This window comes from Sinocyclocheilus grahami, unplaced genomic scaffold (genome assembly GCF_001515645.1).
Source record: "Sinocyclocheilus grahami isolate Dianchi unplaced genomic scaffold, SAMN03320097.WGS_v1.1 scaffold183.1, whole genome shotgun sequence".
Lineage (NCBI taxonomy): Eukaryota > Metazoa > Chordata > Actinopteri > Cypriniformes > Cyprinidae > Sinocyclocheilus > Sinocyclocheilus grahami.
The window spans coordinates 1024043-1049825 of record NW_015505362.1 but is presented as its reverse complement, the minus strand read 5'-3'; the positions used below and the strand labels follow the sequence as shown (position 1 = coordinate 1049825).

Here is a 25783-nt window from a genome sequence, read left to right as displayed (position 1 = left end):
TATTTACCAGTGCTGTACGAAAAATAAATACTTCAGTATTAATGTTTTATAAAAAGCAAATATATTTCTGTCTTAAGGTCAGAGACTGCTTAACACTGGTATAATCCAACTAGACTTCTGTAATAGAAACTTGCGGTCTCATTTCTAATATGTTTGTGGTTACAACACTTCAGCAAATGACAAACTATGGAAAAACTGAATGCAGTCTGTTTGGAAATGTCGATGAGTCAATTTCATCACTCAAAATGCAGAAATGAGAAACCCACTCACTTTTGAAGCAAAATGAAGGACAAACGTGAGGGTTAACTGCATAATTAATATGGATGGCAGGTAATCAAACATGCTGCAACGACGGAGTGCCAGAATCCATCCTTTTAAACAGGCTTTACAATGCAAATGAAGAGACACCTATACCTTCTGGCAAAAATGTATGTTCTTCATGTGAAATTATTGAAACTGCTCGTAGCAAGAACAAATGCTGTAAGCAAACATTAACAAAAGCAATTATCTATGAAAGGCTATAAGTGGGGTCCAAATGTCTGAGATCACACTGAAAATACATTTAAAATATAATGTAAAAGGGGAAATAAACAATTAAACAAAGATTTTGAAAAATGTAACAAAGAAACACTATGAAATATTGAACCTTCATGTTCAAAATGAAACAATGATTGCAATAACTTTTACACGATGTTATGATTCACTCAACTCAGATGCGATACAATTTTCTCACGTTTTTTCAACAAAATGGGATTTAAGACAAATTATAAATGAAAAAGGTGTCCTTTTATTATTGCGTGGACAAAATGTGGCACATTTCTTTGAGAAATTAAAATATGTCGAATAACATAACTAAATTGAAATTTTAAAGCAAACCCCAAATCAAATCTCTTCATATAAACAAACTAAGGCTTTGCCTGTGCTCTTTCCATTTAAAATTAGAGGCAACCACTGCATTTTAATTATGATCCAAGCATGCAGCACGAGCAGTTTTTTAATCTAAATTCAACCGTTTTTAATCTAAATAAAAAAACTAAAATCTAAAAAAAAAAATCCTACCCCAACTGCATCGCGATTCGTTTAACATCTCAACCGATTTAAATCGTCACATTATTTGTATTGATTTTACAGCCCTACTAATTATTAAAGAAAAACTGTATTATATTTTGAAAGACTGCAAAATATAAGAATTTGGATCTCACTGTCAATATGATATTACAAACATACTTAAAGTATCATTCATGACAATAGCACAAATGCTGGATGAGTTATGAACCAATTCCTACACACACACACACAACAAAAAACAACAACAACAACAACATCTGTAAATACATTTAACATACTTGCTAAATTGATTTCGATCTTGTTCTTCACAGACAGATATCATGCATACGTACAACAAAATGTGGCGCTCACCCCAATGTTGAAGTTTCCAGTGAAATAGTCGAGGTTTGTCTGGATGAAGCCGATGTTTGTCAATCCGAGCTGAGCGCTTCGGTCTCTGGCCCGGACCAAAGACTCCTCTTTATTTTCAATGAGAATAACCTTAAAGAAAACAAAAAAAGGGGATATTTCAACATGCCACATATAATATCTTTTACAGTTTACTGGTTCGTTGCCAAATTGCTCATTGATTCTCAAACTGCTTATCTTTGAAAAGCCATTTCATCAAAAGGAAAGAAAATCAGGAGATAAAACGAAGTACATCTTCTAAATGACTACCTAATAATCCACTGAACCATCAAATGTGTATTAGTGCTCAAAGAGTATTGTAACGCAGAGCTGATTTTCCTATTCGCGCTGGTTAAAGTACAAGCTTCCCAAGGACTTTGGGGAAGAAAAAAAAAACCTCAACATTGGTTTATTTTTCCAGTGTCTACAAATGAGGTCACCTGGGAGGAAGACAGATTTAGTTTCTCTTCTTTGACTCCTTTAACTTGAACTTGCTTCACTTGAACAAATCAGAAAGTCTTACCTGACATTTAGGAAGCGTGTACGCCAAAACAATCCCAACGTGCCCCTAAGAAAACAAACAAAGAGAAAGCTGCAGAAGATCTTGGAGAAGCAGACTTTAAAGAGCTCATCAGATCAAAGTCTGCTGACGAGAACACAGACGCCCATCAGAATATTGACCTGTTGCTCACAGGCCTTATATGGATGCACAGAACAACATGAGCACTCCCTAAGATTACATGAGGTGACAAGGGAGGAGAACAGATGCTTACTGACACACATACAGACTCTCGTAAGAAAACAGAAACAAGTCCAAGACGTTTTTAAAATGTCAGAAGGCAACTTACCCCTCCTCTGCAGAAATCCACCACCGTGTGCCCAGGGTGGGCCAGCTCCGTCACCACGGCAACCAGGTTGTTGAGCTGCTGTTGTTTGCGCACGGCACGGGCGTCTGACATCTTACCTAGAAAAAAGTGAACATTGAGACTGAGACGGCCGACGGCAACCCACTAAAACAAGATTCTTAACAAAAGCCACAATAAAAATGAGTGTCCATGTTACAAATCATACATGAATCAGTAGATAATGTACAGGCAGCAGTTTATTGCAAAATAAAGCCAGATCAGAATCAGTCCATCAGCCTTAAAGGGATAGTTCACCCCAAAATGAAAATTCTGTCATTAATTACTCACCCTCATGTCGTTGCAAACCCGTAAGACCTTCGTTCATCTTCGGAACACAAATTAAGATATTTTTGATTAAATCCGAGAGCTCTCAGACCCTGTATAGACAGCAACGCAACTGTAATGTTCCCAGGTCCAGAAACGTAGTAAGGACATCGGTAAAACAGTCCATGTGACATCAGTGGCTCAACTTCAGTTTTGCGAAGCTACGAGAATCCTTTTTGAGCGCAAAGAAAACAAAAATAACAATTTATTTAACGATTCTTCTCCCCCGAGTTACGTCTTCCGCCATTTTGGAGAGTATAAGAGCATAATCAACGTAATCAGCGTTGTTTAGGCTTAGGGGAAAGCGTGCGTATATGCATTGTGATACTCTCTAAAATGGCGTAATAATAATACATTTGTGTTCCGAAGACGAACGAAGGGTGAGGGTGAGACATGAGGGTGAGTAATTAATGACAGAATTTTCATTTTTGGGTAAACTATCCTTTTAATGAGTTTATTATGAGAATGACTGGCTGATTTTGCATAACAAACAAATAATACAACAACAAATAAATATAATTAAACAAACAGATTGAAATAAATTAGATATAAACAAACAACAAACAGATATAAATAAAAATAACAGATCAAATCAAATAAATAGATAAAGAATAAAACAAACTTTTTTTTTGTAAAAAAACAACAAAAAAGTTTTAATTATTTTATTATAAGAGAAGAAAGAGACTTGCATAGCTATGTATGAAATAACAGATTAAAATCAAATAAAATAAAAAGTAAAATGAAATAAACTATGGTCTTTGTTAAAAATGTTTTAAGTTTAAATTATTTTATTATAAAAAATAAAAAAGAGACTGGCAAAACGATGTAGGAAATAACAAACAAACGTTTATTATAAGAAATGAAAAAGGTGGAATGATTCTAGAGACAAGCAAAGATATGTAGGAAAGGATGGATGGATAAAAACAAACTACTGTTTTTGTCAAAAAAAATTATAATTATTAAATAAGTAAATTATTTTATTATAAGAGAATGTGAAAAATGTGAATTGATTCTAAAGACTAGCAAAGCTATGTGGGAAATCAGCTTTATATTATAGCAAATTAAATAAACAATTATTTATATACAAGTATAGTGAGTGAGTATTGTGATTTATATTTAAGTAAAGTGAGCACGAACATTTCACTACATTACAGACATTCAAATATTTAAACAACCACTGAAAAAGGCATGGTTAAGAAAGAAATTGGATGTATTATTATTAATACCATAAATATTTGTGTATTAATAATACATATTCACAAAAACTAAACATGAAGTGCATTGTTATTAAGCACATAAAGGGTCAAGGTAGGGTATACGTATCATAAAAACTACTACTAAGACATGTGGTTGTCTAGTGATGAGAAGCATTCTTTTGTTACTTCGTTTGTCTTGTCCTTCGCTCAGAACATCAGTATAAACAAGCTAATGAATAACACCATTCGCTGCATTTAGCATTCTTACAATTCACAAATGGAACAGAGAACCGCCAAGCACCACTTTCAGCTGTGATTAAACGGATTGAATTATTTAAGCGGCTGTGTGAGAAACGTTAAAAGCTCTAGAAAATACTTTTTTTTTACACCTTTTCTTCCTAGCCACTCAAGTCGTCTCAAACTTTAATTGGAGTTGAAGGCTGTTTTCACACAGCCACTCTCTCTGCCACGGGGAATAAATTTGCAGCAGATTTCCTGTTTTGAAGCGAGTGCTCAAGCTGCGTTGAAGAAACACCATCAGTGTAATATAAATCACAGACGCGTCTGCTGTGCACTGCTGCGCTCATTTTATGCACAACTCTCTGATGAGAGCGGAAGTGCTACCTGGAGCCAAATAGGAAACAAACCACAAAACAGCCTAACAAAGCTTTGTACCGTTTTGTTTATCATGCGTCATCAATGCCTGATAATTAACCTCTATGTTTCTGACAGGCAACAAAAGAATCAGGCTCAGGTGAGGAAGAAAAGACAAACAGGCCGATTCTTTTGCAAAAAGACGCCTGTGGAATTTGCATGTGTTGTCTTTCTCTAACAGGATTGAGCGCTATCAGAGTGGAGCAGATAGACAGTATGCAGTGAAGATGTAACTCTTTACCCGAGAGCACAGTCTCTGAGAGGCATAAATCCAGAGGAATGTCGGCGTGCCGTCAAAAAAACCATCTCTCGCACATCAAGAGAATCAAATCCTTCTGAAAACCTGCAATCCTTCCAATGAACAATGAGCTTTTGATATTTTCACCAGAGAAGGCAATGGATTAGAACACTAAAATGAATTTATTGTGATATGCCGATTATCGTAATTCATTAAAAGCATATCCGCATTAGCTGATTAGCTACAAGTCCAAAAGAAGATCATTAAAAGGTATTAACATGACTGCGACAGAAAAGTAGAGAATTGAATAAACAAAAAAGTGTCTTAAGTCACTTTTATTAAGCATAAACCCATCACTGGCTCACAGTCCACAGCAATCCATTTTACAAACGAGATTTCATCACATGTTCATTAATGATCCTTTTAGTCTCATATTTCATAATTTGCTGTCTTCACACCACTGTCAAAAAGTGGCAAAAAGGACAAAAAAATAAATAAAACAAAACACAGAACAAGCAAATAAGCAAGTACATTAAATAAATAAATAAGTTTGAATCCTGTGAATCTCATTTCCCATAATTTGCTGTCCTTTCACCACTGTCAAATCAAAAGTGGCTAAACTAAATGTATTAAATAAAAAATAAAAAACAGAAGGAAGGAAGGAAGGGCATGCACTCATGATTTTTGAGGAGGCACGTGGGGTGGGGGGGTCATGCGTGTCATGTGACACACAGCAGCCACGATAGCACTGCATATCTGATATAGTCTTATGTTTTATTTATTTTTTTATTTTTGTATTTTTGTCTTTTGGAAGCTGCATTCAAAATGCACTTGGCTCATGGGTATGACGCCTCTGGATGGATGGATGGATGGATGGAAGGAAGGAAAGAAAAGAAAAGAAAAGAAAAGAAAAGAAAAGAAAAGAAAAGAAAAGAAAAGAGAGAAGAAAAGAGATCACTACACCAAAATGTGACTCTTAAAATACATAATGGTCAAGCTCCTAAAAGCTGTATTCTGCAGACAGAAAACTGGCGCTGAGAGGGATGAAGGAGAAACCAAGCAGAAAGATGTTCATAGAATAATGAGATATATTGATCAGGCAGAGTTTTTAATTTACCTGAGATAGCCAGCTTTGGTTCACAACCCCCTGCAGTCCTTTGAGACAAACAGAGAGAGTGATAATGAAGACACTGATGATTGAGACGAGACGCAAGAAAGATGTGTATATGTCGGGAAGAGAAAGGATGAAACAAATAAGAAAAGATCATGAGGTCCAATCAGAGCTGCACTGATATAATGATACACCAGTATTGCAATTCTTTTCCTCAAGATATAGCTTTTTCACTCGACTTTAGATCCATGTTTATTTATGTGCCCTTTCATATATTATGCGACAGTTCAAATAATGAAGGAACATGCAGGCTGTTTTAATAAACTGGCATTTCTCAGTGTGGTCACCTGTGTACTACCTGTACTTCAATTCTTACCTCTGAATGACGTCACTAACAACAATACCATCATGTACAGTAATGCATTGATCTTAAGGGGTGGTTATCTCAGCTACCTTACAATGCTGGTTTAAGAGACCAGTTTTTCCATTAACTGAACTGTAGGAGATAATATAATAGGAAAACAGAATTAAAGAGCTGATTGCATCAATGCAATATTGTAAGATATAATAATAGGCTAATATTAATAATATCATATTCTAGAATTAAATCATAAAAAATTAAATTATATTTGTACATGTTTTAAAAAAAAAAGGGGAAAAAAGCATATTATGCTAACCAAGGCTACATTTATTTGGTTAAATATACAGTAAAAACTGTAATATTTGTGAAATATTATTACAATTTAAAATGTCTGTTTTCTGTTTGAATATATTGTAAAATGTAATTTATTCCTGTGATGCAAAGCTGAATTTTCAGCATCATTACTCCAGTCTTCAGTGTCCCATGATCCTTCAGAAATCATTCTAATATGCTGAATTTTGCTCAAGAAATATTTCTTATTATTATCAGTGTTGAAAACAGTTGTGCTAATTAACATTTCTGTGGAAACCACAATAACATTTTTCAGTATTTTTTGATGAACAGAAAGCTCAAAAGAACGGCATTTATTTGAAATAGAAATCGAACATTCGATCAGTTTAATGCATCCATGCTGAATAAAAGAAAAACATCTTATTGATCCCAAACTTTTGAACAGTAGTGAATCAATATGTGATTCAGAACAGCAAACTGCAACGTGCAATGCTCCCACTGAACTAGTATTTTCAAAACCGACAGAATAGAGGATGAGAAAATGAAAAACAGCGTCTCGCTTTTCAACATAACTCAGCTTATAAGAGCTTCCGATGGCCTTCCAGCCAGCGAACCAACAGGAGAATATTTTCCAGCAATCCAGACCTCAATTTCCTTCCTTTCTGCTGTAAAGTGTGAATGTGTGAGGGTAAGCAGGGGAGGGGGAAGACACAAAAGCAGAAGAAAACAGGCCCCTTGAGTGAACGATCAGAATAGCATGTTCAAGTGGCTACATCTGTGTTTGCGAGATGAGGAGAGGCCTGAAAGAATTGTTCAGGAGGACATCCTCAAGGTTGTTTTTCTGCTAACTATTCCCAGTCACAGCTTCAGTGAGCAATTGGGAGTTTGAACAAAATATACAGAGTTAATAGATAAAAGGCCAAAGTCTGTGATGAGTCCTCAAATCACTTGGAGGGGAAAATGTGATCATGCCACCCACCATTGCTTTCCAAAGCTACCTTTCATGAACTGAAAAAGCAAGCACCTTATTGGTGGGCCACATGTCCACCTCAAAGTGCCACAGTATTATAACTTAAAGCATCACTTGTGTTGCTGGACTATTTTAGTAAGTGGAGTTTTTGTTTCTTTTTCATTCTGTTCTTCACAATATAAGCCACTGTAACATACAAATGAGAACACAAACATTAATGAGGGAGTGTAATTAGGTAATAACAACTTTAAAGCATTGAAGAACTGAGAGGATTTCAACACAAGCCACATTTTGCTCACATTCTGGCGTCTCGGTCTATATAAATCCATTAAAAAAAGCAAATGTGCCATTTTTTGCTTAAATATACAGATTTGTACTTTCTCAGAGAACTAAGCCAAACCTCAAAGACTTGAGCTCAACCAACATTTTTCTCATTTACGAAATAAATGTTTTGTTCTTGTTGTTCTGGATACTATGCAGTGCACAAAACAGTGAAATCGGAGCTCAGGATGGAATGCTGCAAGATGGAAAGTAACAGAGCCATGAAGAGGTTAGAAACAGGTCAAATTTGTATTAATTGCTTTTTTGACATCTGATCTTCACAGCTAAAGAATTCTAAAAACAGTTCTACTTCTCAAATACTGACACATTTAGGTCAATCGCGTACAAGGTTAATTCTCAAAGCAGGCCAACAAGAGTTTGAAAGCATATTTGCATTATCCAGTGTGTATGCGAGACACTCCAGACAGACATCATGACACAGTTCTGTTAAATTAAGTCTAAAAGATTAACCACACAAACATCTGCATTAAAACACAAACCATGATACTGAAAACGAAAAGAAGCCTTTCTAACAGGAATAAGTTATATTTTAAAATATATTCAAATAGAAAAACAAATTGTAATAATTGTAATACAATTTTAATAAGAATTAGCGATGTTATTGCTTTTACTCAAATAAATGCTTTTGTGAGCATAAGAGACTGCCAAAAAAAAATTTTTTTTAATGAACTTGCTTTTGAACAATAGTTTATGTAGTACATGTCCAAAAACCCATGATATAATCAATGCTTGTACTAGCATGGCACTACCATACTTCATGTCCAAAACAAAGGTTTTGCTGTGATATTTGATTAAAAAGAGAGCAAAAACAGAGCAGATGATGTATATCCACAGATATCACATGATTCAACAAGCCAACCCAAACAAAAAGAAAAAATGAGATACAAAAATGAGCATTAGTTATTGAATGCTTACGCAGCCTGCGGGCCATTTTCCAGGAATGCAGAGACATTTTCAGCTGAACCATCTAACGGCCTTTTAATGACCTCTTAGTGATTTCAAAGCGAACATACACATGAAGTATGACAGGAAGGCGGTTTTCTGACAAACTAAAGGCCTGCGCCTCCACGATTACATTGTTCAGAGGAAACTGGAAGAGCTGTGGGGACGAGGCGGCACAGCCGGCAATCTCTCCCCAGCCCTGAGCTCTCGTTTGGAGACAGACACATTTGCTGAGAGAGAAAAACAACAGCTGTATGGCGAACACGTCCATAATAAAGCATGAGCGGCGGCGCTGGTGCAGCCCATCTGGCTGAGCTCACGTTCCCAGGGAGCCCACGTGGATTGTGTGGGAAGGCTGTGGGGGAAGTTAACGGAAGCTCAGAGCAGCTTCCATCAAGTGACTCTGAGGTTAACCAATATGGGGAAACTCATTAGTAAAGATGGCAGCTCGATTAGTGCAACCCGTTATTGACTTACGAGCTTTTTGTGGAAGGGCAATGAAATAAAAAAAGGGTAATAAATGAATACGGAACCTTCATTCTCACAGTGACAACGAGCAATTAGAGTCAGTGTTTATTCTGCTCACGTACAGCACTGGGCGAGGTGTCTGCTTTTGTTTTCCCTCCAAAACACTTCAGATCGTCCCCCAGTGGAACCGCCACAGGTCAGTCTGTCCTCACAGGGGCACAGACTTTACACAAAAACCTCAGCAATAAAACAAACAGAGAGAAACCTGCATGAAAAGCCCAAAGGGTAAGTGAGCAAAGTTTGGTCCTGCTGAGCAAACTCTTTCCTCGCTCTATATGCTGAAGGTCTCTTATCAGGCATCCATCAGCGATGTTTTGTGCCTCGGATGACAATATCTCAGGGATCACAATGTAAACAGGGATGCCTTTGTTGAAACTTGAGTTCCAGGACATTCTTGAAGCTCTCAGACAAAGCGAGACTGTGGATTCCCAATTGTGGACCCCTAAAACAACCAACGTTTTATACTAAGAGTGATCTCTTTAAATTACTTTTTCAAATAAGACAAAATGTGTTTCAAAATTAGGCAAAACAGAGAAATTATGAAAAGGATGAAAACTGACATAATATGTCTAACTTTTAACTGTTATCTCCATGACTTATTTAGGAAATAGGGTTCCCCACTGTCATTGAAATAAAAATAAATAAAATAAAAATGTTAAAAATACAGTACGTCAAGCTCTAAAATATTTTATGTGGATATTGATGCTGTCTGGGAGTTAAAAATAAATATATAATCACAAAATACTGGTATTATTCAGTTATTGGAACTTTTGTAATTACATATTTTAATTATTTAAAACAATTTTATTTAATTGTTTTTAATATACTACCAGTCCTAGTATTTGTAAATAAAACAAAATTGAATACTAGTAGCTTTGTGATTACAGAAATACTAAAAATAAAGGGGGCCTTAGTGTCAAAAAAGTTGAGAACCACTGCCATATAGTCATGTAATAAATTAATATAATTCATATCTATTAAATCTAGTTAATTTTAGTGTTACTGTGCTAAGAAGTCTACATCTTATATAAACCAACCCATTTTTTGGATTAACAATGCATTCTAAGTATTTGGTATTTGATTTGGTTTAAGTTTGCATTCTCTCAGAAACTTACATGTTCAGGTTTGTTAGCCACATATGACATAATGAGAGATTTACAAAGCCATAAAGCTTCGATAGTCAATTTCAAATGCAGTTACAAGGAGAGGTGGACTCATAAAACGCACCTGATTATGCTGACCATCTAAATCTGCAAACACTGTTCATCGCAAATTTACAGGCAGAGGCACTGTAAAAACTTAAGCCTGTGCACAGAGAAGAGATAAAACACTTACAGAACTGAAGAGAAAGTTTTCACTTATATGCCAATTTAACCTTCAGTAGGGAATTCTTCAGAAGGAAGGACTCTGCTGATCAAGATCAGAAATTGTTGATGCTCTTTTTAAGGTTGAAACCTCAACCTTAAATTGCTCTTGGGCAATTGGAGAAAATTTTCTTTTTTTCCAACACAATTTGCTCTTACAAGAACATGGTGTGAAAAGGGGGAAACCGCCTCTTGGCTGTTTCTAGTATCACTGTAAAAAAAAATAATAAAAAGTCCTATTTTTACGGAAAACAACGCTAAAATTTTAAACGCTAAAAATACAGTATTTTTTCCGTTATTTTAAATTATATTCAAAACTCTGTAAAATTACAAACAATATCTGTAAATCAACAACTTGACTGTCGTTTTAAGTATTATTCCATTAATGACAAATTACAGTAATTTTCATGTTTTATACAGGAAAATTACTGTATTATTTATAAAGTATTTTTTCTGTTATTTTAAATTATATTCAAAACTCTGTAAAATTACAAACAATATCTGTAAATCAACAACTTGACTGTTGTTTTAAGTATTATTCCATTAAAGACAAATTACAGTAATTTAAATGTTTTATACAGGAAAATTACTGTATTATCTATACAGTAATTTTTCCTGTTTTCTTAAATTATGTACAAATTCATGTAAAATTACAAAAAATAATCTGTAATTAAATATGTAGCTCATTATATTAAATATTTATGTCCATACTAACAATTTAATGTTCTTCTTTGTCATTTTAAAGTAAATATTATTAGCTTTATATTTAGGTGCAATTTTACATTCAAACCCTGTCATTCTTGGCACAAATATTGCAAACTGTTTTCATTACATCAAACAATGCCTATCTGCTTTTAAAGAGTACAAAGCTGCACTGCTCTCCAGGTTGAAACTTTCAGGCCTTTGCCCACACATCAGTTGATCCAAATTGCTTTACAAAGGAAATTGTGAACAGAGATGAGAAAAGCACACGTTTTTACAAGCTCAAACTCCCCAAAAATATGGCATTCAACCATCTTGGTTATATGCTATCTGATCAGAATGTGCATTTGGAGTGTGTGAGAGCCTAGAGACATTTGAATACTTGAAAATGCAGAACATGTTATGGGTCTGAAAGTACTAGAATGCATCCCAGCATGCAATATATATGTCAAATATGGACAATTTAGAATCCTCAATTTGTCAAATGTGCATGTCTTTGTATTATGGAAACACCTTGCTGTGAGGTGACAGGACTAAGCCGTCATCTTGCTGCAAGCATAGTGTTGAAATGAATGACAATACATGCATTATCAAACTGCTCAATTATTGTTGAATTAGTTGGACAGCAAGGAAGACAATGTTCATGGCAGAACATCACTCTGGCTTAGGGCCAATACATAGTCTGTATTTTAGTTATTCATAAGTAAAGACAGTCACTTTCTGGTGAGAAGTTCATATCACAAAGGCTATAACAAACTACTGCCATCAACAGCTTGAAACACCTATGCTGTTAAATAAAATCAGTAGACAAATTTTGTAACTTGTATGCAATTATGGCAGTATTTTTACGTTACGTTGGACAGTCAAGACAGGCTGTGTAACACTGCAGTACAGTTAAGGGCCAAATACAGAAAATGCCACAGCTGAACTTGTATGCAATTATGGCAGTATTTTTACGTTACGTTGGACAGTCAGACAGGCTGTGTAACACTGCAGTACAGTTAAGGGCCAAATACAGAAAATGCCACAGCTACACAAGGTTCTAAAGGAAAGATCATGGATTTGTTAAAATACAAAAGGGTCATTATTGGTCATGTCAATGTAACTGCACAAGTATAGCCAAACACACACACACACACACACACACATGGCTGCCATGAATTTGCCAATACCTGTTCCTGAATCAACATATTTTGTTTATCCTGTCTGAAAACATAGTCCTAAACCTAACCCTAACTTAACCCTAAAATCAGAGGGAAATGCTGGATGAACAGTGAGTAGCACAGATGCACCTAACCCTGGTTGTAAGCATATGTGAAAAAAACAAAAACAATTAACCAAATTGACCAATTAATTAAATGTAACAGCCTACAAATAAAAATAAATAGACACATTTGTAATCTTTCATTTAAAAACAAGTTCTTTCTATAGTTGCAACACTATTTGCTGTCTCTCAGTGTTGCACTGAGCGTGATTGGTTAATCTGACCGTCACTCTGGCCAATGAATCTGGCCAATCACTATTGTGCGCGCCTTTTTACCTGTCAAATTTGAATAAACACTGTTGCAGTGTGTGCCGCTGCTTGGCTTCTGCAGTCGGTCCACTAGTAACGGCTTTTACATGGATTATTTTACATCTGACTGTTAATTTCATATTTTGACGATTGAGAACGAATAAACACGAATATGGACACAGACTTATACCAACGGCTAACGGACATGCAGACTGCAAAAGATAAGTACCTTTTACTTTGTATATAATGTTCTACAGTTACATCAAGATACAATGCATTAAAGTGAGATGCGCGATTACATATGTGACCCTGGAGCACAAAACCAGTCTTAAGTCGCTGGGGTATATTTGTAGCAATAGCCAAAAGTACATTGTATGGGTCAAAATTATAGATTTTTCTTTTATGCCAAAAATCATTAGGATATTAAGTAAAGATCATGTTCCATGAAGATATTTTGTAAATTTCCTACTGTATATATATTAAAACTTAATTTTTGAGAACTTAAGAACTAAGAACTTAATTTGGACAAATTTAAAGGTGTTTTTCTCCATATTTAGATTTTTTTTGCACCCTCAGATTCCAGATTTTCAAATAGTTGTATCTCGGCCAAATATTGCCCTATTTTGAAAAATTGACCCTTATGACTGGTTTTGTGGTCCAGGGTCACATATCTCAGTTTCTGTTACTGTGTTTTGTTAGTATGCGCTAATACTGTTAGCTAGGGCTGGGGGATATATGACCGTGCCATGGTGATGATATGAAGTGGCTATTGTAGCACAATATCCTCATAGCACAGTCCTGCTAAAAGTTACTGACATTTTGATAAAGAAACATGCATGAATGAGGAATAAAGAGCAGGACACGCGTGGTATTGAAATGAGTGAAGCACGGAAATCCACTTCGTTCTTAAAGCGACAGCAGCATAATTTCACCTAACATTACCTGCTGCAGACAATCAGAATTTTAATCAAATAAAAGACTACTAAGAGAAAATCACTCAGTGCCCTTGACTGAATAACATTTGTATGTTTAAGAACCATTTGATATTAGTTCATTAGTTAGTCATTAGTTAGATATCACCCACCCCCTACTGTCAGCTAGTTTTAAGATCAAACTCATGAAAAGTGACGGAACTTTGGATTGAGTAATCTGAGAACACTGTCATGTAAACTCATTTGACAGAGAAGACCTGTAAGCATGCTCCTTGGACTCTGAAGAACAATAGTACATGCAAACCACGATTTTGGATCTGGAGCTGGTGAGTACATTTTTGCAAGCCCATGTCTCTGTCATTAAGTCGATAGTTAGTATTGTTTTATTAAACAAATTAATATTATGTGTGTGTGTGTGTGTGTGTGTGTGTGTGCTTCCCCCTCATGATCCAGAAGTTTTAGGAATGAAAATCTTCTGCTACATGATCTTCAGAGGAAGTGAGTATTCATGCTATACGAACATTAAGACATACTAACATTATTTTTAATGGAATAATCACACAATTTTTCTTCCATGCTCTTAATTTGTTTTCATACCAGACAAAACAGCTGTCTTGTGGCATAACCTTTTTTTTTTTTTTTTTACACCCCCAGTTGCACCAAGGATCCAGCTGATTACTGACAATTTGGAGGAGGACTGCTCTTTATCTGCGGTGTCTGTCACTTCTGGTCTTTGTTGTATGTTTTGATTTTACATATTACACTTATATAACTAGGATTCAGAATTAAAATACAATGTAATGTTTGTCTACATATATTATCAAAGCTATGTGGAGCCCGCAGGAGTCAGTAGAATATTGTGGATTACAATATAAAACTGATTTGGAAAATACAAGATACAAAGCTATAAGCAAACAGTAAAAAAAAAATTCACCACCCAATGCAAAGGTAAAATCATGACCTCATCATAAGAGTAACCCTAACTGATAAGATAGAAACGCAATTTTTCTGAAGAACTGTTTATGTAGAACTAATTGTTAATGTAAATTTACATCTGAATAATAAAATTGTTTTAGAATCAATAGTGGAGTGAAACAATCTTGTAGATTTCTTCATCAATCGGATTTCTTCAGTTTTAAGTTGAGAGTATTTAATACAACATTTTATAAAATTTTGATGAAAATGTTCTATGTTCATCAGTACAGTATTTTAAATGCATTTCATTTCAAATGTATAAAATAAAAATGTCAATTTACAATCTTGAACATGCTTTGACACTTTATTGAAGGTTTTTGATTGTAATAATTTGCAAAATAACAGTGTTTCTCTGTAGAACATTTAGTGCTGTCATTGTAATCGTCCAGGAAAAATCTGTAAAATAACGGTTTTACACTGTAAAAAAATCTCGTAAAAAAACTTTCAAATCACTGGCAGCAGCGGCTGCCAAACCAAAACCATAAAATTTAAGTAAAATATCGTAATTCAAACAAGGAAAAATCCATAAAATAGCAGTTTTAAACTGTAAAAAAGCATAATAATAAAACGGTCAAATGACTGGCAGACAAAAACCGTAAAATTAAAGTATCTTACTTCAAACAAGGAAAACTCTGTAAAATAACAGTGTTTTTCTGTAAAACCTTTAACGAAAATGTCTGTAAAATGATTGTTTTTGCACTTTATTTGAATAAAGATATTTTTTACTGTAATTTTATGGTTTTTGTTTGGCAGCCGTAGCTGCCAGTGATTTGACCATTTTTTTACGATTTTTTTTACAGTGTAAATAAGCAATAAAGCAGCACAGGAATGTGGTACGATCAAGAGATCAGGTTAGCATGATTTTAGCAAGCAACATATATACCATTCCTTGCATTACAGTAGATGTTTTCAAGTGCCCAATTAGTTTTTAAAGGTTCTGAAAATGAAGGATAGTTGCTTGGAAAGGTCACATCACATACTTCAATGGGTCCAACGCCAGCTTTCACCAGCTATTATGGACCTCCTTGGTTTTGATGGACGTGCGCTTCTCATTCTTTCGAAGACATTGAGAAGGAGAAGAGAGACGGCGAGCTAGAAAAAGGAGACCCATCTCCAGACATACTGCTGTCAGACAGAGATTCGGTTTATTAGTGAATCACAAAAGCCAGGCAGAAGAGCCATTAGGCAGTGCGAAAAGAAAATCCAACGTGATTTGTACAACCCTTCATTCTCTTCAGAAGACTTTGCACCTTCATTCAGCTCAACAGGGCCACTTGTCGACAGTGGAAATTAATTTACATTCAAGGCACCACAGCCAACCACGTTTCCCAGGTGGCCCCCGGGGCTTCTCTCTGCTCTGTAGTGGTGACAGCGACTAGTTCTCTCTCCTGCTCTCAACAAACTGCATAATAGACACCCTGGCGATGCAATCCTCCCACAGACTGCCCTCAATTTAAAACAATATTTATCAGCACTATGGAGGTGGTTTGCAAAATGTGGGTGGTAGTTGCGGTAGTCTCACAAACGTCTAAATATTTAGCTAAAATGGCTCCCAAAGAAAACTGTCAATAAATAAAATTCATTTGCTGCCTTTTCGGGAACGGAGCATGCCAAATTTACAAAAACTCCAGTGCTGAAGCCAATCTCTCAAATGAAACAGGACTCTGTAATCTTGTCCATACGACAGCTCCTCTATAGATGTGCCCACGTACCAACATCTTATCCAATGACGCAGACATTGAAACTAATACACCCTGAAACAACTAATTGCGGGTAAAAATATTACAAGAGAAGTAGAAAATGTCCCAGAGGACACTCTAAATGTTTAATGAGAACATGGGGTTGTCATCATCACACACATAGTGGGAAAATCATGTAAAGATGATGTTTAGTCCGACAATGGGAAGGGGCCCAAAACGGTGCCTTGAGGCACTCCTACACCATCTTCTAGTCAGGAACTCTACTGACTAGCACTTAAACATCAGGAGACTATGTTTTCCTTTGTGTGGGAAGGCAGGATCTGCTGACTGCACATCTAAATGTTTGCTTGAGTAATCTGGTTTTAAAGTTAAGATACAACAAATCAAGAGTCCAAGCTCTGGGCGGCACAGGCAGACTGCTGATACACTTTCTCCAACTATGCAGACTCTATGAATTCAGAACTTGAAAAGACATTAGAGGGAGGAATGTGTGGGCATGTGCTGACAGACAGAGCTACTATAGTAAAGGAAAAGATGGTACCAAATAAAAGCAACATACTTTCGCATGTGGGGGTTCACCTAAGTGCCTATGTTCAGAGCGTGTCTTGTTCTCAGAACTGTTTTCTCTGAAGTGCCCTGCATTAAAACACTAGAAAATCAGCAGCAGAGGAAACATGACTTATGGACCATCACAATGTCCAGGGAATTTGTTCTTCTCAGCACATTGCAGACAATCATACTCTTTCAGGAGTTCATCTCAGAAAATAGACTTTGGTGCAAATGTGAACAAAGCAATAGAAGTTCACTATACAGACTGCACTAAACAGAGGGGGGAAAATCTCCTAAAAGCCTCAAATTATAAGCAGTCTCAGAATGCAAGTTGAAGATATTCAATTATTATTTTGAGAGAAAGTAAAAATCATGAAACTCTCCTTCGACCCTGGCAGGAAACAGCTGTTACTTTGGACTTACAGTACAATACTGAATAAGTCATATGGGCAAGGGACTCAGAAACCGCTAATTAAACCATTCCCAAACCTGTATTTCCATTTACTCATGGAAAACAAAAAGAGAAGAAGGTTCATGCTGCCATCTTCTATGCAACGCAATTTTGGGGCTGTCAAACACCAAAAAGGAAAAAAAACATCAGTACTCCATATATGTCATGCACTATATTGCAAGTCAACTGAAGGCATATGATAGCTTTGTGAAAGGAGCAGACCAAAATGTAAGTATAATCTTGTTTATTAGCTGTGGTCACCATTAACATTCTATACATGGAAAAAAGCAGCTTAGGAAATCTGCAATAAATAACTCCTTTTGTGGTCTATGAGGATGAAAAAAGGAAGCCATACAGTTTTTTTCATTTTTGGGTGATTTATTTCTTTAATATGCAGGGGGGAAAAAAAACAAGAAGCGAGGATCATTTTTACTTTAGTATCACTGATGTACTATTATATATTTTAATTAGATGTTAAGTAGATAAAGTTTTAGTAATAGTGCTGTATGTTTTTGTCATTTTTATTAATATATTTTTAATGTGCCTATATAGTCCTTCTATTCATTTTTATTTGCATTTTAGTTATTTTATTACTTCAAAGTTAAAAAAGAAAAAAGAAAATGAGACATGATGGATTGGCACCTAGCCGAAATTTAAAAAAAAGTAGAAGTTTTTTTTTTTTAATGTTTTATTTAAGTTAACATTTATTTTAAGTTACATTTTCTTCTTTATAATACATTTTAGTCTTAGTTTTTATTTTAGTTTTACTTAATGATAATAACACTGGAAAAGATGCCCTACCCTCCATACATATTTGAGATTGGTATTTATTTTCAAAATCTTCCCTCAAAAAGTAGACAATTAGGAATTTTTTTTGTTTCTTTCTTACCAACCAGAATTGTATGTAGTCTTTTGACTCAAGTAAATTATGCTCTCAGTGGCGTGGGTCGATGAGGATTGTTCCCAGACTCTTTAAACGAACTGGATTTCTGTCTCTCCACAGAGCTCACTTGATGGTCTGTGCGAGGTGATTGGCATCTCACTCATTCCTGGTGAAAAAACTGCCTGCTGTTCGAGCTAGTTAAGACCCCAGAGCACATGACACAGGATAGGCATGAATATTCTCCGCTCAGAAACACATTTCTACAGGTATGGCAATAATTTACTTTCAAAAAGTCAAAGCAATGCATAGATGTAGGAGACAAAAATGCTCCAAAACTGTTTTAGATTACTTATTCTATGCCCATCAATCCTAGACATTAAATCTGTCACTACATCAATTGTTGAAATCATATCAAAGCCAGTTCCTTTGTAGGCACTGTGTGAAGCAGCAACAGTTGAAAATGAAATCAAGGAAACCAAGGAAGCGCAGCAATACTGTTATTTCTTTGACAAGTATATTACCTGTCAAGCAGAGTGGATTACAATTTCAAATGCTAAAAAAAAGGAGCGGGAAAACAATTCTCAACATCCTAGGAATAAATGAGGGGAAAAAAAGGGGGAAAATGCCTCTGTGTCAATAAAACCTTGTTTTGTTTAAATGCATCGGCTTCATGACTACCAATGTAGTTCTATACAAATATTTCAATATTATATATGAATCAAAAAGATGCTCATCACAACTGGCATGTTAAGAGTGAAGGGTTGTGTTGCACTTGTGTGGAAAATACACCCAAGGTTACCTTCAGAGGGGTTGACAGCTGCCGGTAGGCTCTCCCAATCAACTGTCCATGAAGGGCAAGGGTGAGCAGCACAAACAGCATCTATCCCATTCTCCTGCAGGACAAAAGAACATATAAACACAGGTTAAACCATAGACTACCGACAGAAGCCTCCAGGCAACAGCTTTTTACTGAAGCTGAGCACTTTTCACACTTCCTCAGAACACCTGAGACAAGGTGGTAATTAAATCAGGAACCTGTTACGGAGCAGTTCATCCCACTTTAGAAACTCCTTTAAAGGTTGAAGTCCTATAATTGATTTTACATGTTTCCTAGTTGGTACTTAATCATCAAAGAGACCTACAGGAATGGGTAAAAAATGTGTGCTATGATGATTATTCCACATTGAGAATATGAGATGTAAATCAAATACTAATACATGCAATGCTACAGACACAGAAGTAAATATATGGTGTTGTGTTGGGGGACTCTATAGGGTACTTTTTTTAGTCTCAATGACAAATTTTCACCAGTCTGGCAAGACGAACTTGGTGACCTGTTTAGAATGAAATTAACCTGAACTACCAAACAAACTCATGTGGAACGGGGTGACGACAGAGTGAGATTGGTGTTAAAACCTCTAGGAAATGTTTTGTTTGATAAAACATACATACAATAAGTAATTATACGAATAGTTCAACCATTCAGGTTAAAAAAAAAAAAAAAGGATGTAAAAGACGACTAAAGAAAAAGACAGTCTATCCCCTGGTTTCACAGACAAGACTTAAGCCTAGTCCAGGGCCGGCGCCAGGGCACCTCAGTTGAGGGGGCATTTAAATTTCACAAATTTGCAAAAATCACCCCTCGGTCCGTTGGCTGCGGGGCCCCCTCAAGCGCAGGCCCAGTGTGACCGCTCCAGTTGCACCCCCCTAAGGATGTATGGTCATAAGAATTATACAATCAATAAAGTGAAAACACACAAAAAAAGCAATGTACAAAAAAAAAAACCCAGACTAATAATGGACTGCTTTCTAATACCCCTGAATATCACATTATCTTTTATATAATTTATTTAAAAAATAATTTATTTCTCTTCTTGCAATGTAGGCACATTTTTATCCTGCAAATGATTAAAAATCAGTCCAGACGGTCCCAAAACACGATAATAAAATGGAGAGCTCCAGTCCCAGGTTCTGATTGGCCACCACAACATTCCAGACATGCTAAAATGCACAATATAATACGCAAATATAGCTAATCTGCTGCGTTTCATGCCTAACGACACCCTTTAGCCACACCTAAATTCACAAACCGTATTAAATCTTGGAGCTTGTGAGACGCTCTTGGTTATTGATTTAGAATAGGTCTGGATCTGGTTGTTAAACAGTAGCTAGTGATGGTGCATCTCTGTTTGCTGCTCTGTCATTACAAACACAGGCTGGCCATAAGGTTTGGCTCCGCCGATGAAAATGTCATTTGCTCTAAAGCAATGAGCCACCAGCAACAGCTGCAGAGCAGACCTAAAGCAGAAAGCACGCAGCCTGGAAAATCCCAGTGGACTGCTATGCATTAAGAGAGCCTGCTGAGCTCCGACTCATTCACACACACCAAATTGATATCCACTAGCGTGACGGGAAATATCTGATTTATAGTTGCTAAATGCCAGAGGTGGCAAACACCAAACACACACACAAGAAAAGCTGGAAGAGAAGTTCTGCAGCAGGCCTGAAAACTCGACGGCAGCATGTGTTTTTATCACCTGCTGGGGACACGACTGCAGCACTGTGGTCCGGGGCAGACAGAAAAGAGACCCAGCGTTGTTACTCTGTTTGCCTCTCCTGTGGGAGTCGTACAGCAGAAGTGTATGAGACCATTGTGGGCTCTCTACTCATTATGGGCAGATTTCTGCACCGATGAAGTGTTGTTGGAGTTTGTGGGCCATTTAGATGCTAGGTAAATCAGCAGGTCTGCTATGGAAGTGGTGGGAAATTGAATAAGCAGGCAGAAGACTGCACAGGAGGTTATGGACTGAATCAACGGTTCCTCCTGGGAAAAAGAGAGCACTCATCAGGACACAGTAATGCTGTCACAAGCTGAGCTTTCCATGAAATACAGCCTTATGAGTGCATTATTATCTGGAAAGGTGAGGAAACATGGGGGTCTGTGACTACAGCAAGTGACTCATCATAAAGAAACAACAATATTGTATATAGTACTGCCTTACAAAGTTGTAAAATTGGTGGGAAACCCACAAACTAGTACAACGTTACAGGGGTAAACACAGCCCTTAAAGAGTATATTGGCAGTATCATGATAAAGCAACATTATCACATGGTAATACCAAGGCCTTTTGATATATAGTAGCCCCGATCCAATTGAAACACTAAATCAACTGCTTTTAATATCTTTCTTTAAAATAAAAGCCACTTGTAACAATATTTTATTATATAACGTATATTAATGTTTATAAAGACATACATACAGAATATAACATGGTAAATGTCCAAAAACGGGTGTACTATTAGTTTTTATGTTGCACAAGAAAAAAGGGATCAGGGACATTGCAGCGCAAAGAATCTAATTCACCGTCCCATGCAACACTGATCCATTTCAATTGCAACAGAAACTACCGGCCTTATTTAATGCAGGACTGAGAGAATCACCTTGAAGTAGGAGAAGTCAAAGAGGCACAAGAGACGTCTGTGTTTGATATAACTTGAAAGCACCTGTGAGCCTACTGCTAAAATGAATGAATGACTGGCTCTCTTTGTGAGGAATTGTGATTTATAAGTAATGAGATAAAAACTGCTTTCGATTTGTTTGTTTTACCAGGTATTGATGGACGCAGGGCAGCAGGACGACATCAGTGAGAGTGAAATAGAGCCCTTCTGCAAACACATGCTCCAGCTCTGGTAAATCTGTGGTCTTGACTTTCCTGATGTCAGAGCGCTCCCTGGTTGAGGGAGCAGGAACTGCATCTGCAGAGAGCTTCTCCAGAGCAGCAGTGAGCTCAACACCTGAATGTGATTCATTCGGATGACTCTCTGCCTCTGTATTAGGGCCTTTTAGTTGAGAATCGCCCTTCTTCTGCTGTTGTAGCTTCTGTCGGCGTATCTTGTCATCATTGTGGACCTTGACGGGTTCCCCTAACCTCTTTTCTAAGTTCAGGATCGCAGCAGGAAGTCGACACATCTGGTCTTCAGGGTTTTGTAAGTGTCGGTCCACTGTAGAGTGAATGTCCAGCTCACACGGTCTAGTCCACTGACTCACCTGAGAAGCAAAGACGGTTAGAAATCTTTTGATAACCGATAAATGTGATGTACGACCCATGCATTATACGAATGGATACTGTGGCATGCCTTTTTGTAAATTTCCAGAGTTTCATATAATTAAGCAAACTACCAATGTACTGATATTAAAATTGAGGCTTATACTGAAAATCTGATCATTACTTACATAACTGGTCAATAACTGATCAATGTCTGATGTTACAAACTGATACCATTTTGTTAACTAATTTAAATAAAGCACATAAAAAGGATTACATTTCTGCCATAATTGATAACTATCCCTTTAAATTAGAGGTGGATAATTAATATTAATCTTAAAACAAGCAGAAACAGTTAAATATGCAATAACGGCAGATGTAAATATTGGCCAATAATGAATATGGTGCACATATATTGTTCATCTCTACAGTAAACCAGTGTTATTTTAGCATTATTTACATACTATTATAGTATTTATAAATATTTTGAATGAGCTTTTTTATACTTTTTCCTATATTTTTCCCATTTTAATTTTAATTTAGACTGGTCTTTTAAAAGAAGTCTCCTAGGCTCACCAAGGCTGCATTTATTTGATAAAAAATACAGTAAAAACAGTAATATTGTGAAATATTATTACAAATTAAAATAACTAACTTCTATTTAATTATATTTTAAAATGTAATTTATTTCTGTGATGCAAAACTGAATTTTCAGCATCATTACTCCAGTCTTCAGTGTCACATGATCCTTCAGAAATCAGATATGCTGATTTAGTGCTCAAGAAGTATTTCTTAATATCAATAATGAATTTTTTTCTTTATTTTTGTAGATTTTTTTTGGTATTTTTATGCGTTTTTTTTCTTAAATATTTACCTTTCATTTATTTGGGTTTTAGAGTTTGCCAAGGAAACATTTTAAATTTTCATTTTAAGTTTCTTAGGTTTACGTTTTTATCCATCTGATATTTATATTTTATTTATTTTCGCTGATTTAATTTGAATTACCAAAATCAATAATAGTTTTATTTAACAACACTGCATTCCCTTAAAGACACAAAAACTCCATATTTGTTTATCTGGTTCTTATTTGTTGTCCAAATGATCCGTGGCATATATCTGAATTTGTCATAGGCTGATGACACACAACTTCCCAAAAATGGAAAACACACTTATAAAAATTGCCTTAAGGTATTTTCTGATATATCCGACAGACATGACTGAAATAGGTGTCTTGAGACATCACACCTGTCCCACTGACAGTCCAAGGCTCTAAAAACAGCGAAAAAACAAATAGGAGAGCAACCCAAGTTTGTTTTTGCTCTGTTAATGCCTTATAGCTACTATCTGCAAACGCTGAGCTCAAATGTCAACATGTGAATGTGTGATTCTGTGATGCTGAACTCCAAAAAGTGATTGTGCCTGTCAAAACATGTCAGCATGCTTGTCACCCTACAGCTACACTATTAGTTCAAACTTTTGACTACTCATCGGGATTTTAAGCACTTATCCTCTGGTTGTTTTTAACCTGTAATCTCACCTCAGCACAAGCCTTGAGACAGGTATTCTTGAAGCCCAAGAGTGACGCCACATCCCTGCGGCCTGGCATCAGCTGGCATGCTCTCTGAATGATGTGTCTCAGTACGACAGCTAGGCCGGCTCTGCAAAAGCAAGCGCCAGGCTCCAGCGCAGCCGGAAGACGGCACATCCTAACCAGTCCTGGCAGCTCGTCCCTCCTCACTTCAGAGACAGCCAGACCCCCGGGCACTAGACCTGACAGGGGCGACAGGATACTTGCTTGATCTGTAACCAGGTAGACATGGAAAGATGAGCACTCTGTGAAGGACAGGAGGAAGAGGACAATAGAGGAGTGCAGGGGAAGAGACACGGCTCCATTCACAGTGGTCACCTCCAAATAGAGGCTCTCTCAGTCTTTTTGTGGACTCGGTTTGCTTCATTCTGACAGTCTAGTGGAGGGGAGACCACATGAAGAGCTTGAAATCTGCCAAATAAAAGAATGGACGCATTAAAATGTAAAATCTGAACGTTTAGGAAGCATAATACCAGGGACAGACTTTAGTGTTATGTGCAGTGTTATGAACAAGATGTCAAATCATGTCAGTGAAAGTAAACGTGTTTAGCTATGTAGCATGAATTTTTGGTGCAAAAAAACAATTGCACATACATGTAACGTTACAGTAAGTGGTCAGATAGTCTTTAGCTGTATTTTAAGTCACTTAAGTTGTTATCTGACTCGGTTTTCCGTGGCATCACGACATCACTAAGCACAACAATCAATGAAAACTGACACATGAAAAAAGAAATGACAAAAGAATGTGAAATGTACTTACATACAGTGTTTGAATTGAGCAAAACATCCACTAGTAAACACATGTGAAACTCTCGGTGTTACATTAAAAATAGTCCGACTATAAACCGACAAGCGCGTTTGAGTTCCACACACGCTTTACTTGACTTGTGTCGTTTCTATATATATCTATATATATATATATATATATAATTATTTTTTTATATATATATACACACTGAGGCATGTAGCATTCACTGTATGGCATTATTCCAGTAATTAAGTTATTTGCAGGGAAACGTTGCAAACCGAGACTTCTGTTCATTTTGCAGTTGTTAAAAACTATGCTGCACAAAACTATTTTTAATTATCCACACATAATTGATCTAACGAGCAGTGCGTGAATTATACTATAAACTAAACTGTGATGATTTTGTAGCTGTTTTTGTAGGCGCATTTTTTCAGACGCTGGGAACAGGAAAATCTATTTAGAGCGCCTTTATTGTATTAATTAAAATATCGATATTTGGACCAGTGTATCGATTCTCGTAAAGTATCGCACGGAGAAAGACGACGATATATCGCCATATAGATATTTTGTCCCACCCCTACTAATTATTATTTTGTTTGTCTTGTTAGTTATTGCTTCGTGTGGATGTGGCCTAAGGTGTCAAAGAAAAGTCACTAGAGTTAACTTATTTGTTGTTTTTTTCACCATGGTATTAACCTTCCGTTGCTATGGTTACCTCCTCATGCCAACGCAGCGAGTAGCTACGGGTGAAAATAAATAGACTAAATAAAAAAAAACCTTACTTTTTTTTGTCATTGTAACGTTTAAATAAACAACTGAAAAGAGTAGGCTGTATAAACTCCTAGGTAGGTACAAAGAATGTATGTCTCTTTCAAAAATCGCCCCTTACCATGAAGTATGGAATCGTGCTTATGTTTACGTTAGCCTATTAATTTAATAAATCTTACAATGGCCCAAAATGAAAGCCATTTGTGCATCCCAAATGCGGGTTTTGACAAAGAACATATTTCTTTGG

The 25783-nt window shown here is 36.3% G+C and overlaps 1 protein-coding gene across 1 annotated transcript in view; it reads right to left on the bottom strand.

The window, feature by feature from the left end:
* LOC107594450 (uncharacterized) overlaps window positions 1-24877 on the bottom strand; it is a 108013-nt gene extending 83136 nt beyond the window's left edge. The window contains exons 1-9 of the mRNA XM_016284505.1: window positions 24785-24877; window positions 24339-24431; window positions 23970-24232; window positions 21971-22434; window positions 20924-21002; window positions 19186-19279; window positions 2304-2419; window positions 1979-2023; window positions 1420-1548 (exon numbers count right to left, since the gene is read on the bottom strand). Coding sequence (XP_016139991.1) covers window positions 1420-1548; window positions 1979-2023; window positions 2304-2419; window positions 19186-19279; window positions 20924-21002; window positions 21971-22434; window positions 23970-24232; window positions 24339-24387 — 1239 coding nt within the window. The 5' untranslated portion in view covers window positions 24388-24431; window positions 24785-24877. The remainder of the gene's footprint in view (window positions 1-1419; window positions 1549-1978; window positions 2024-2303; window positions 2420-19185; window positions 19280-20923; window positions 21003-21970; window positions 22435-23969; window positions 24233-24338; window positions 24432-24784) is intronic.
* Between the last annotated feature and the right edge of the window lie 906 nt (window positions 24878-25783).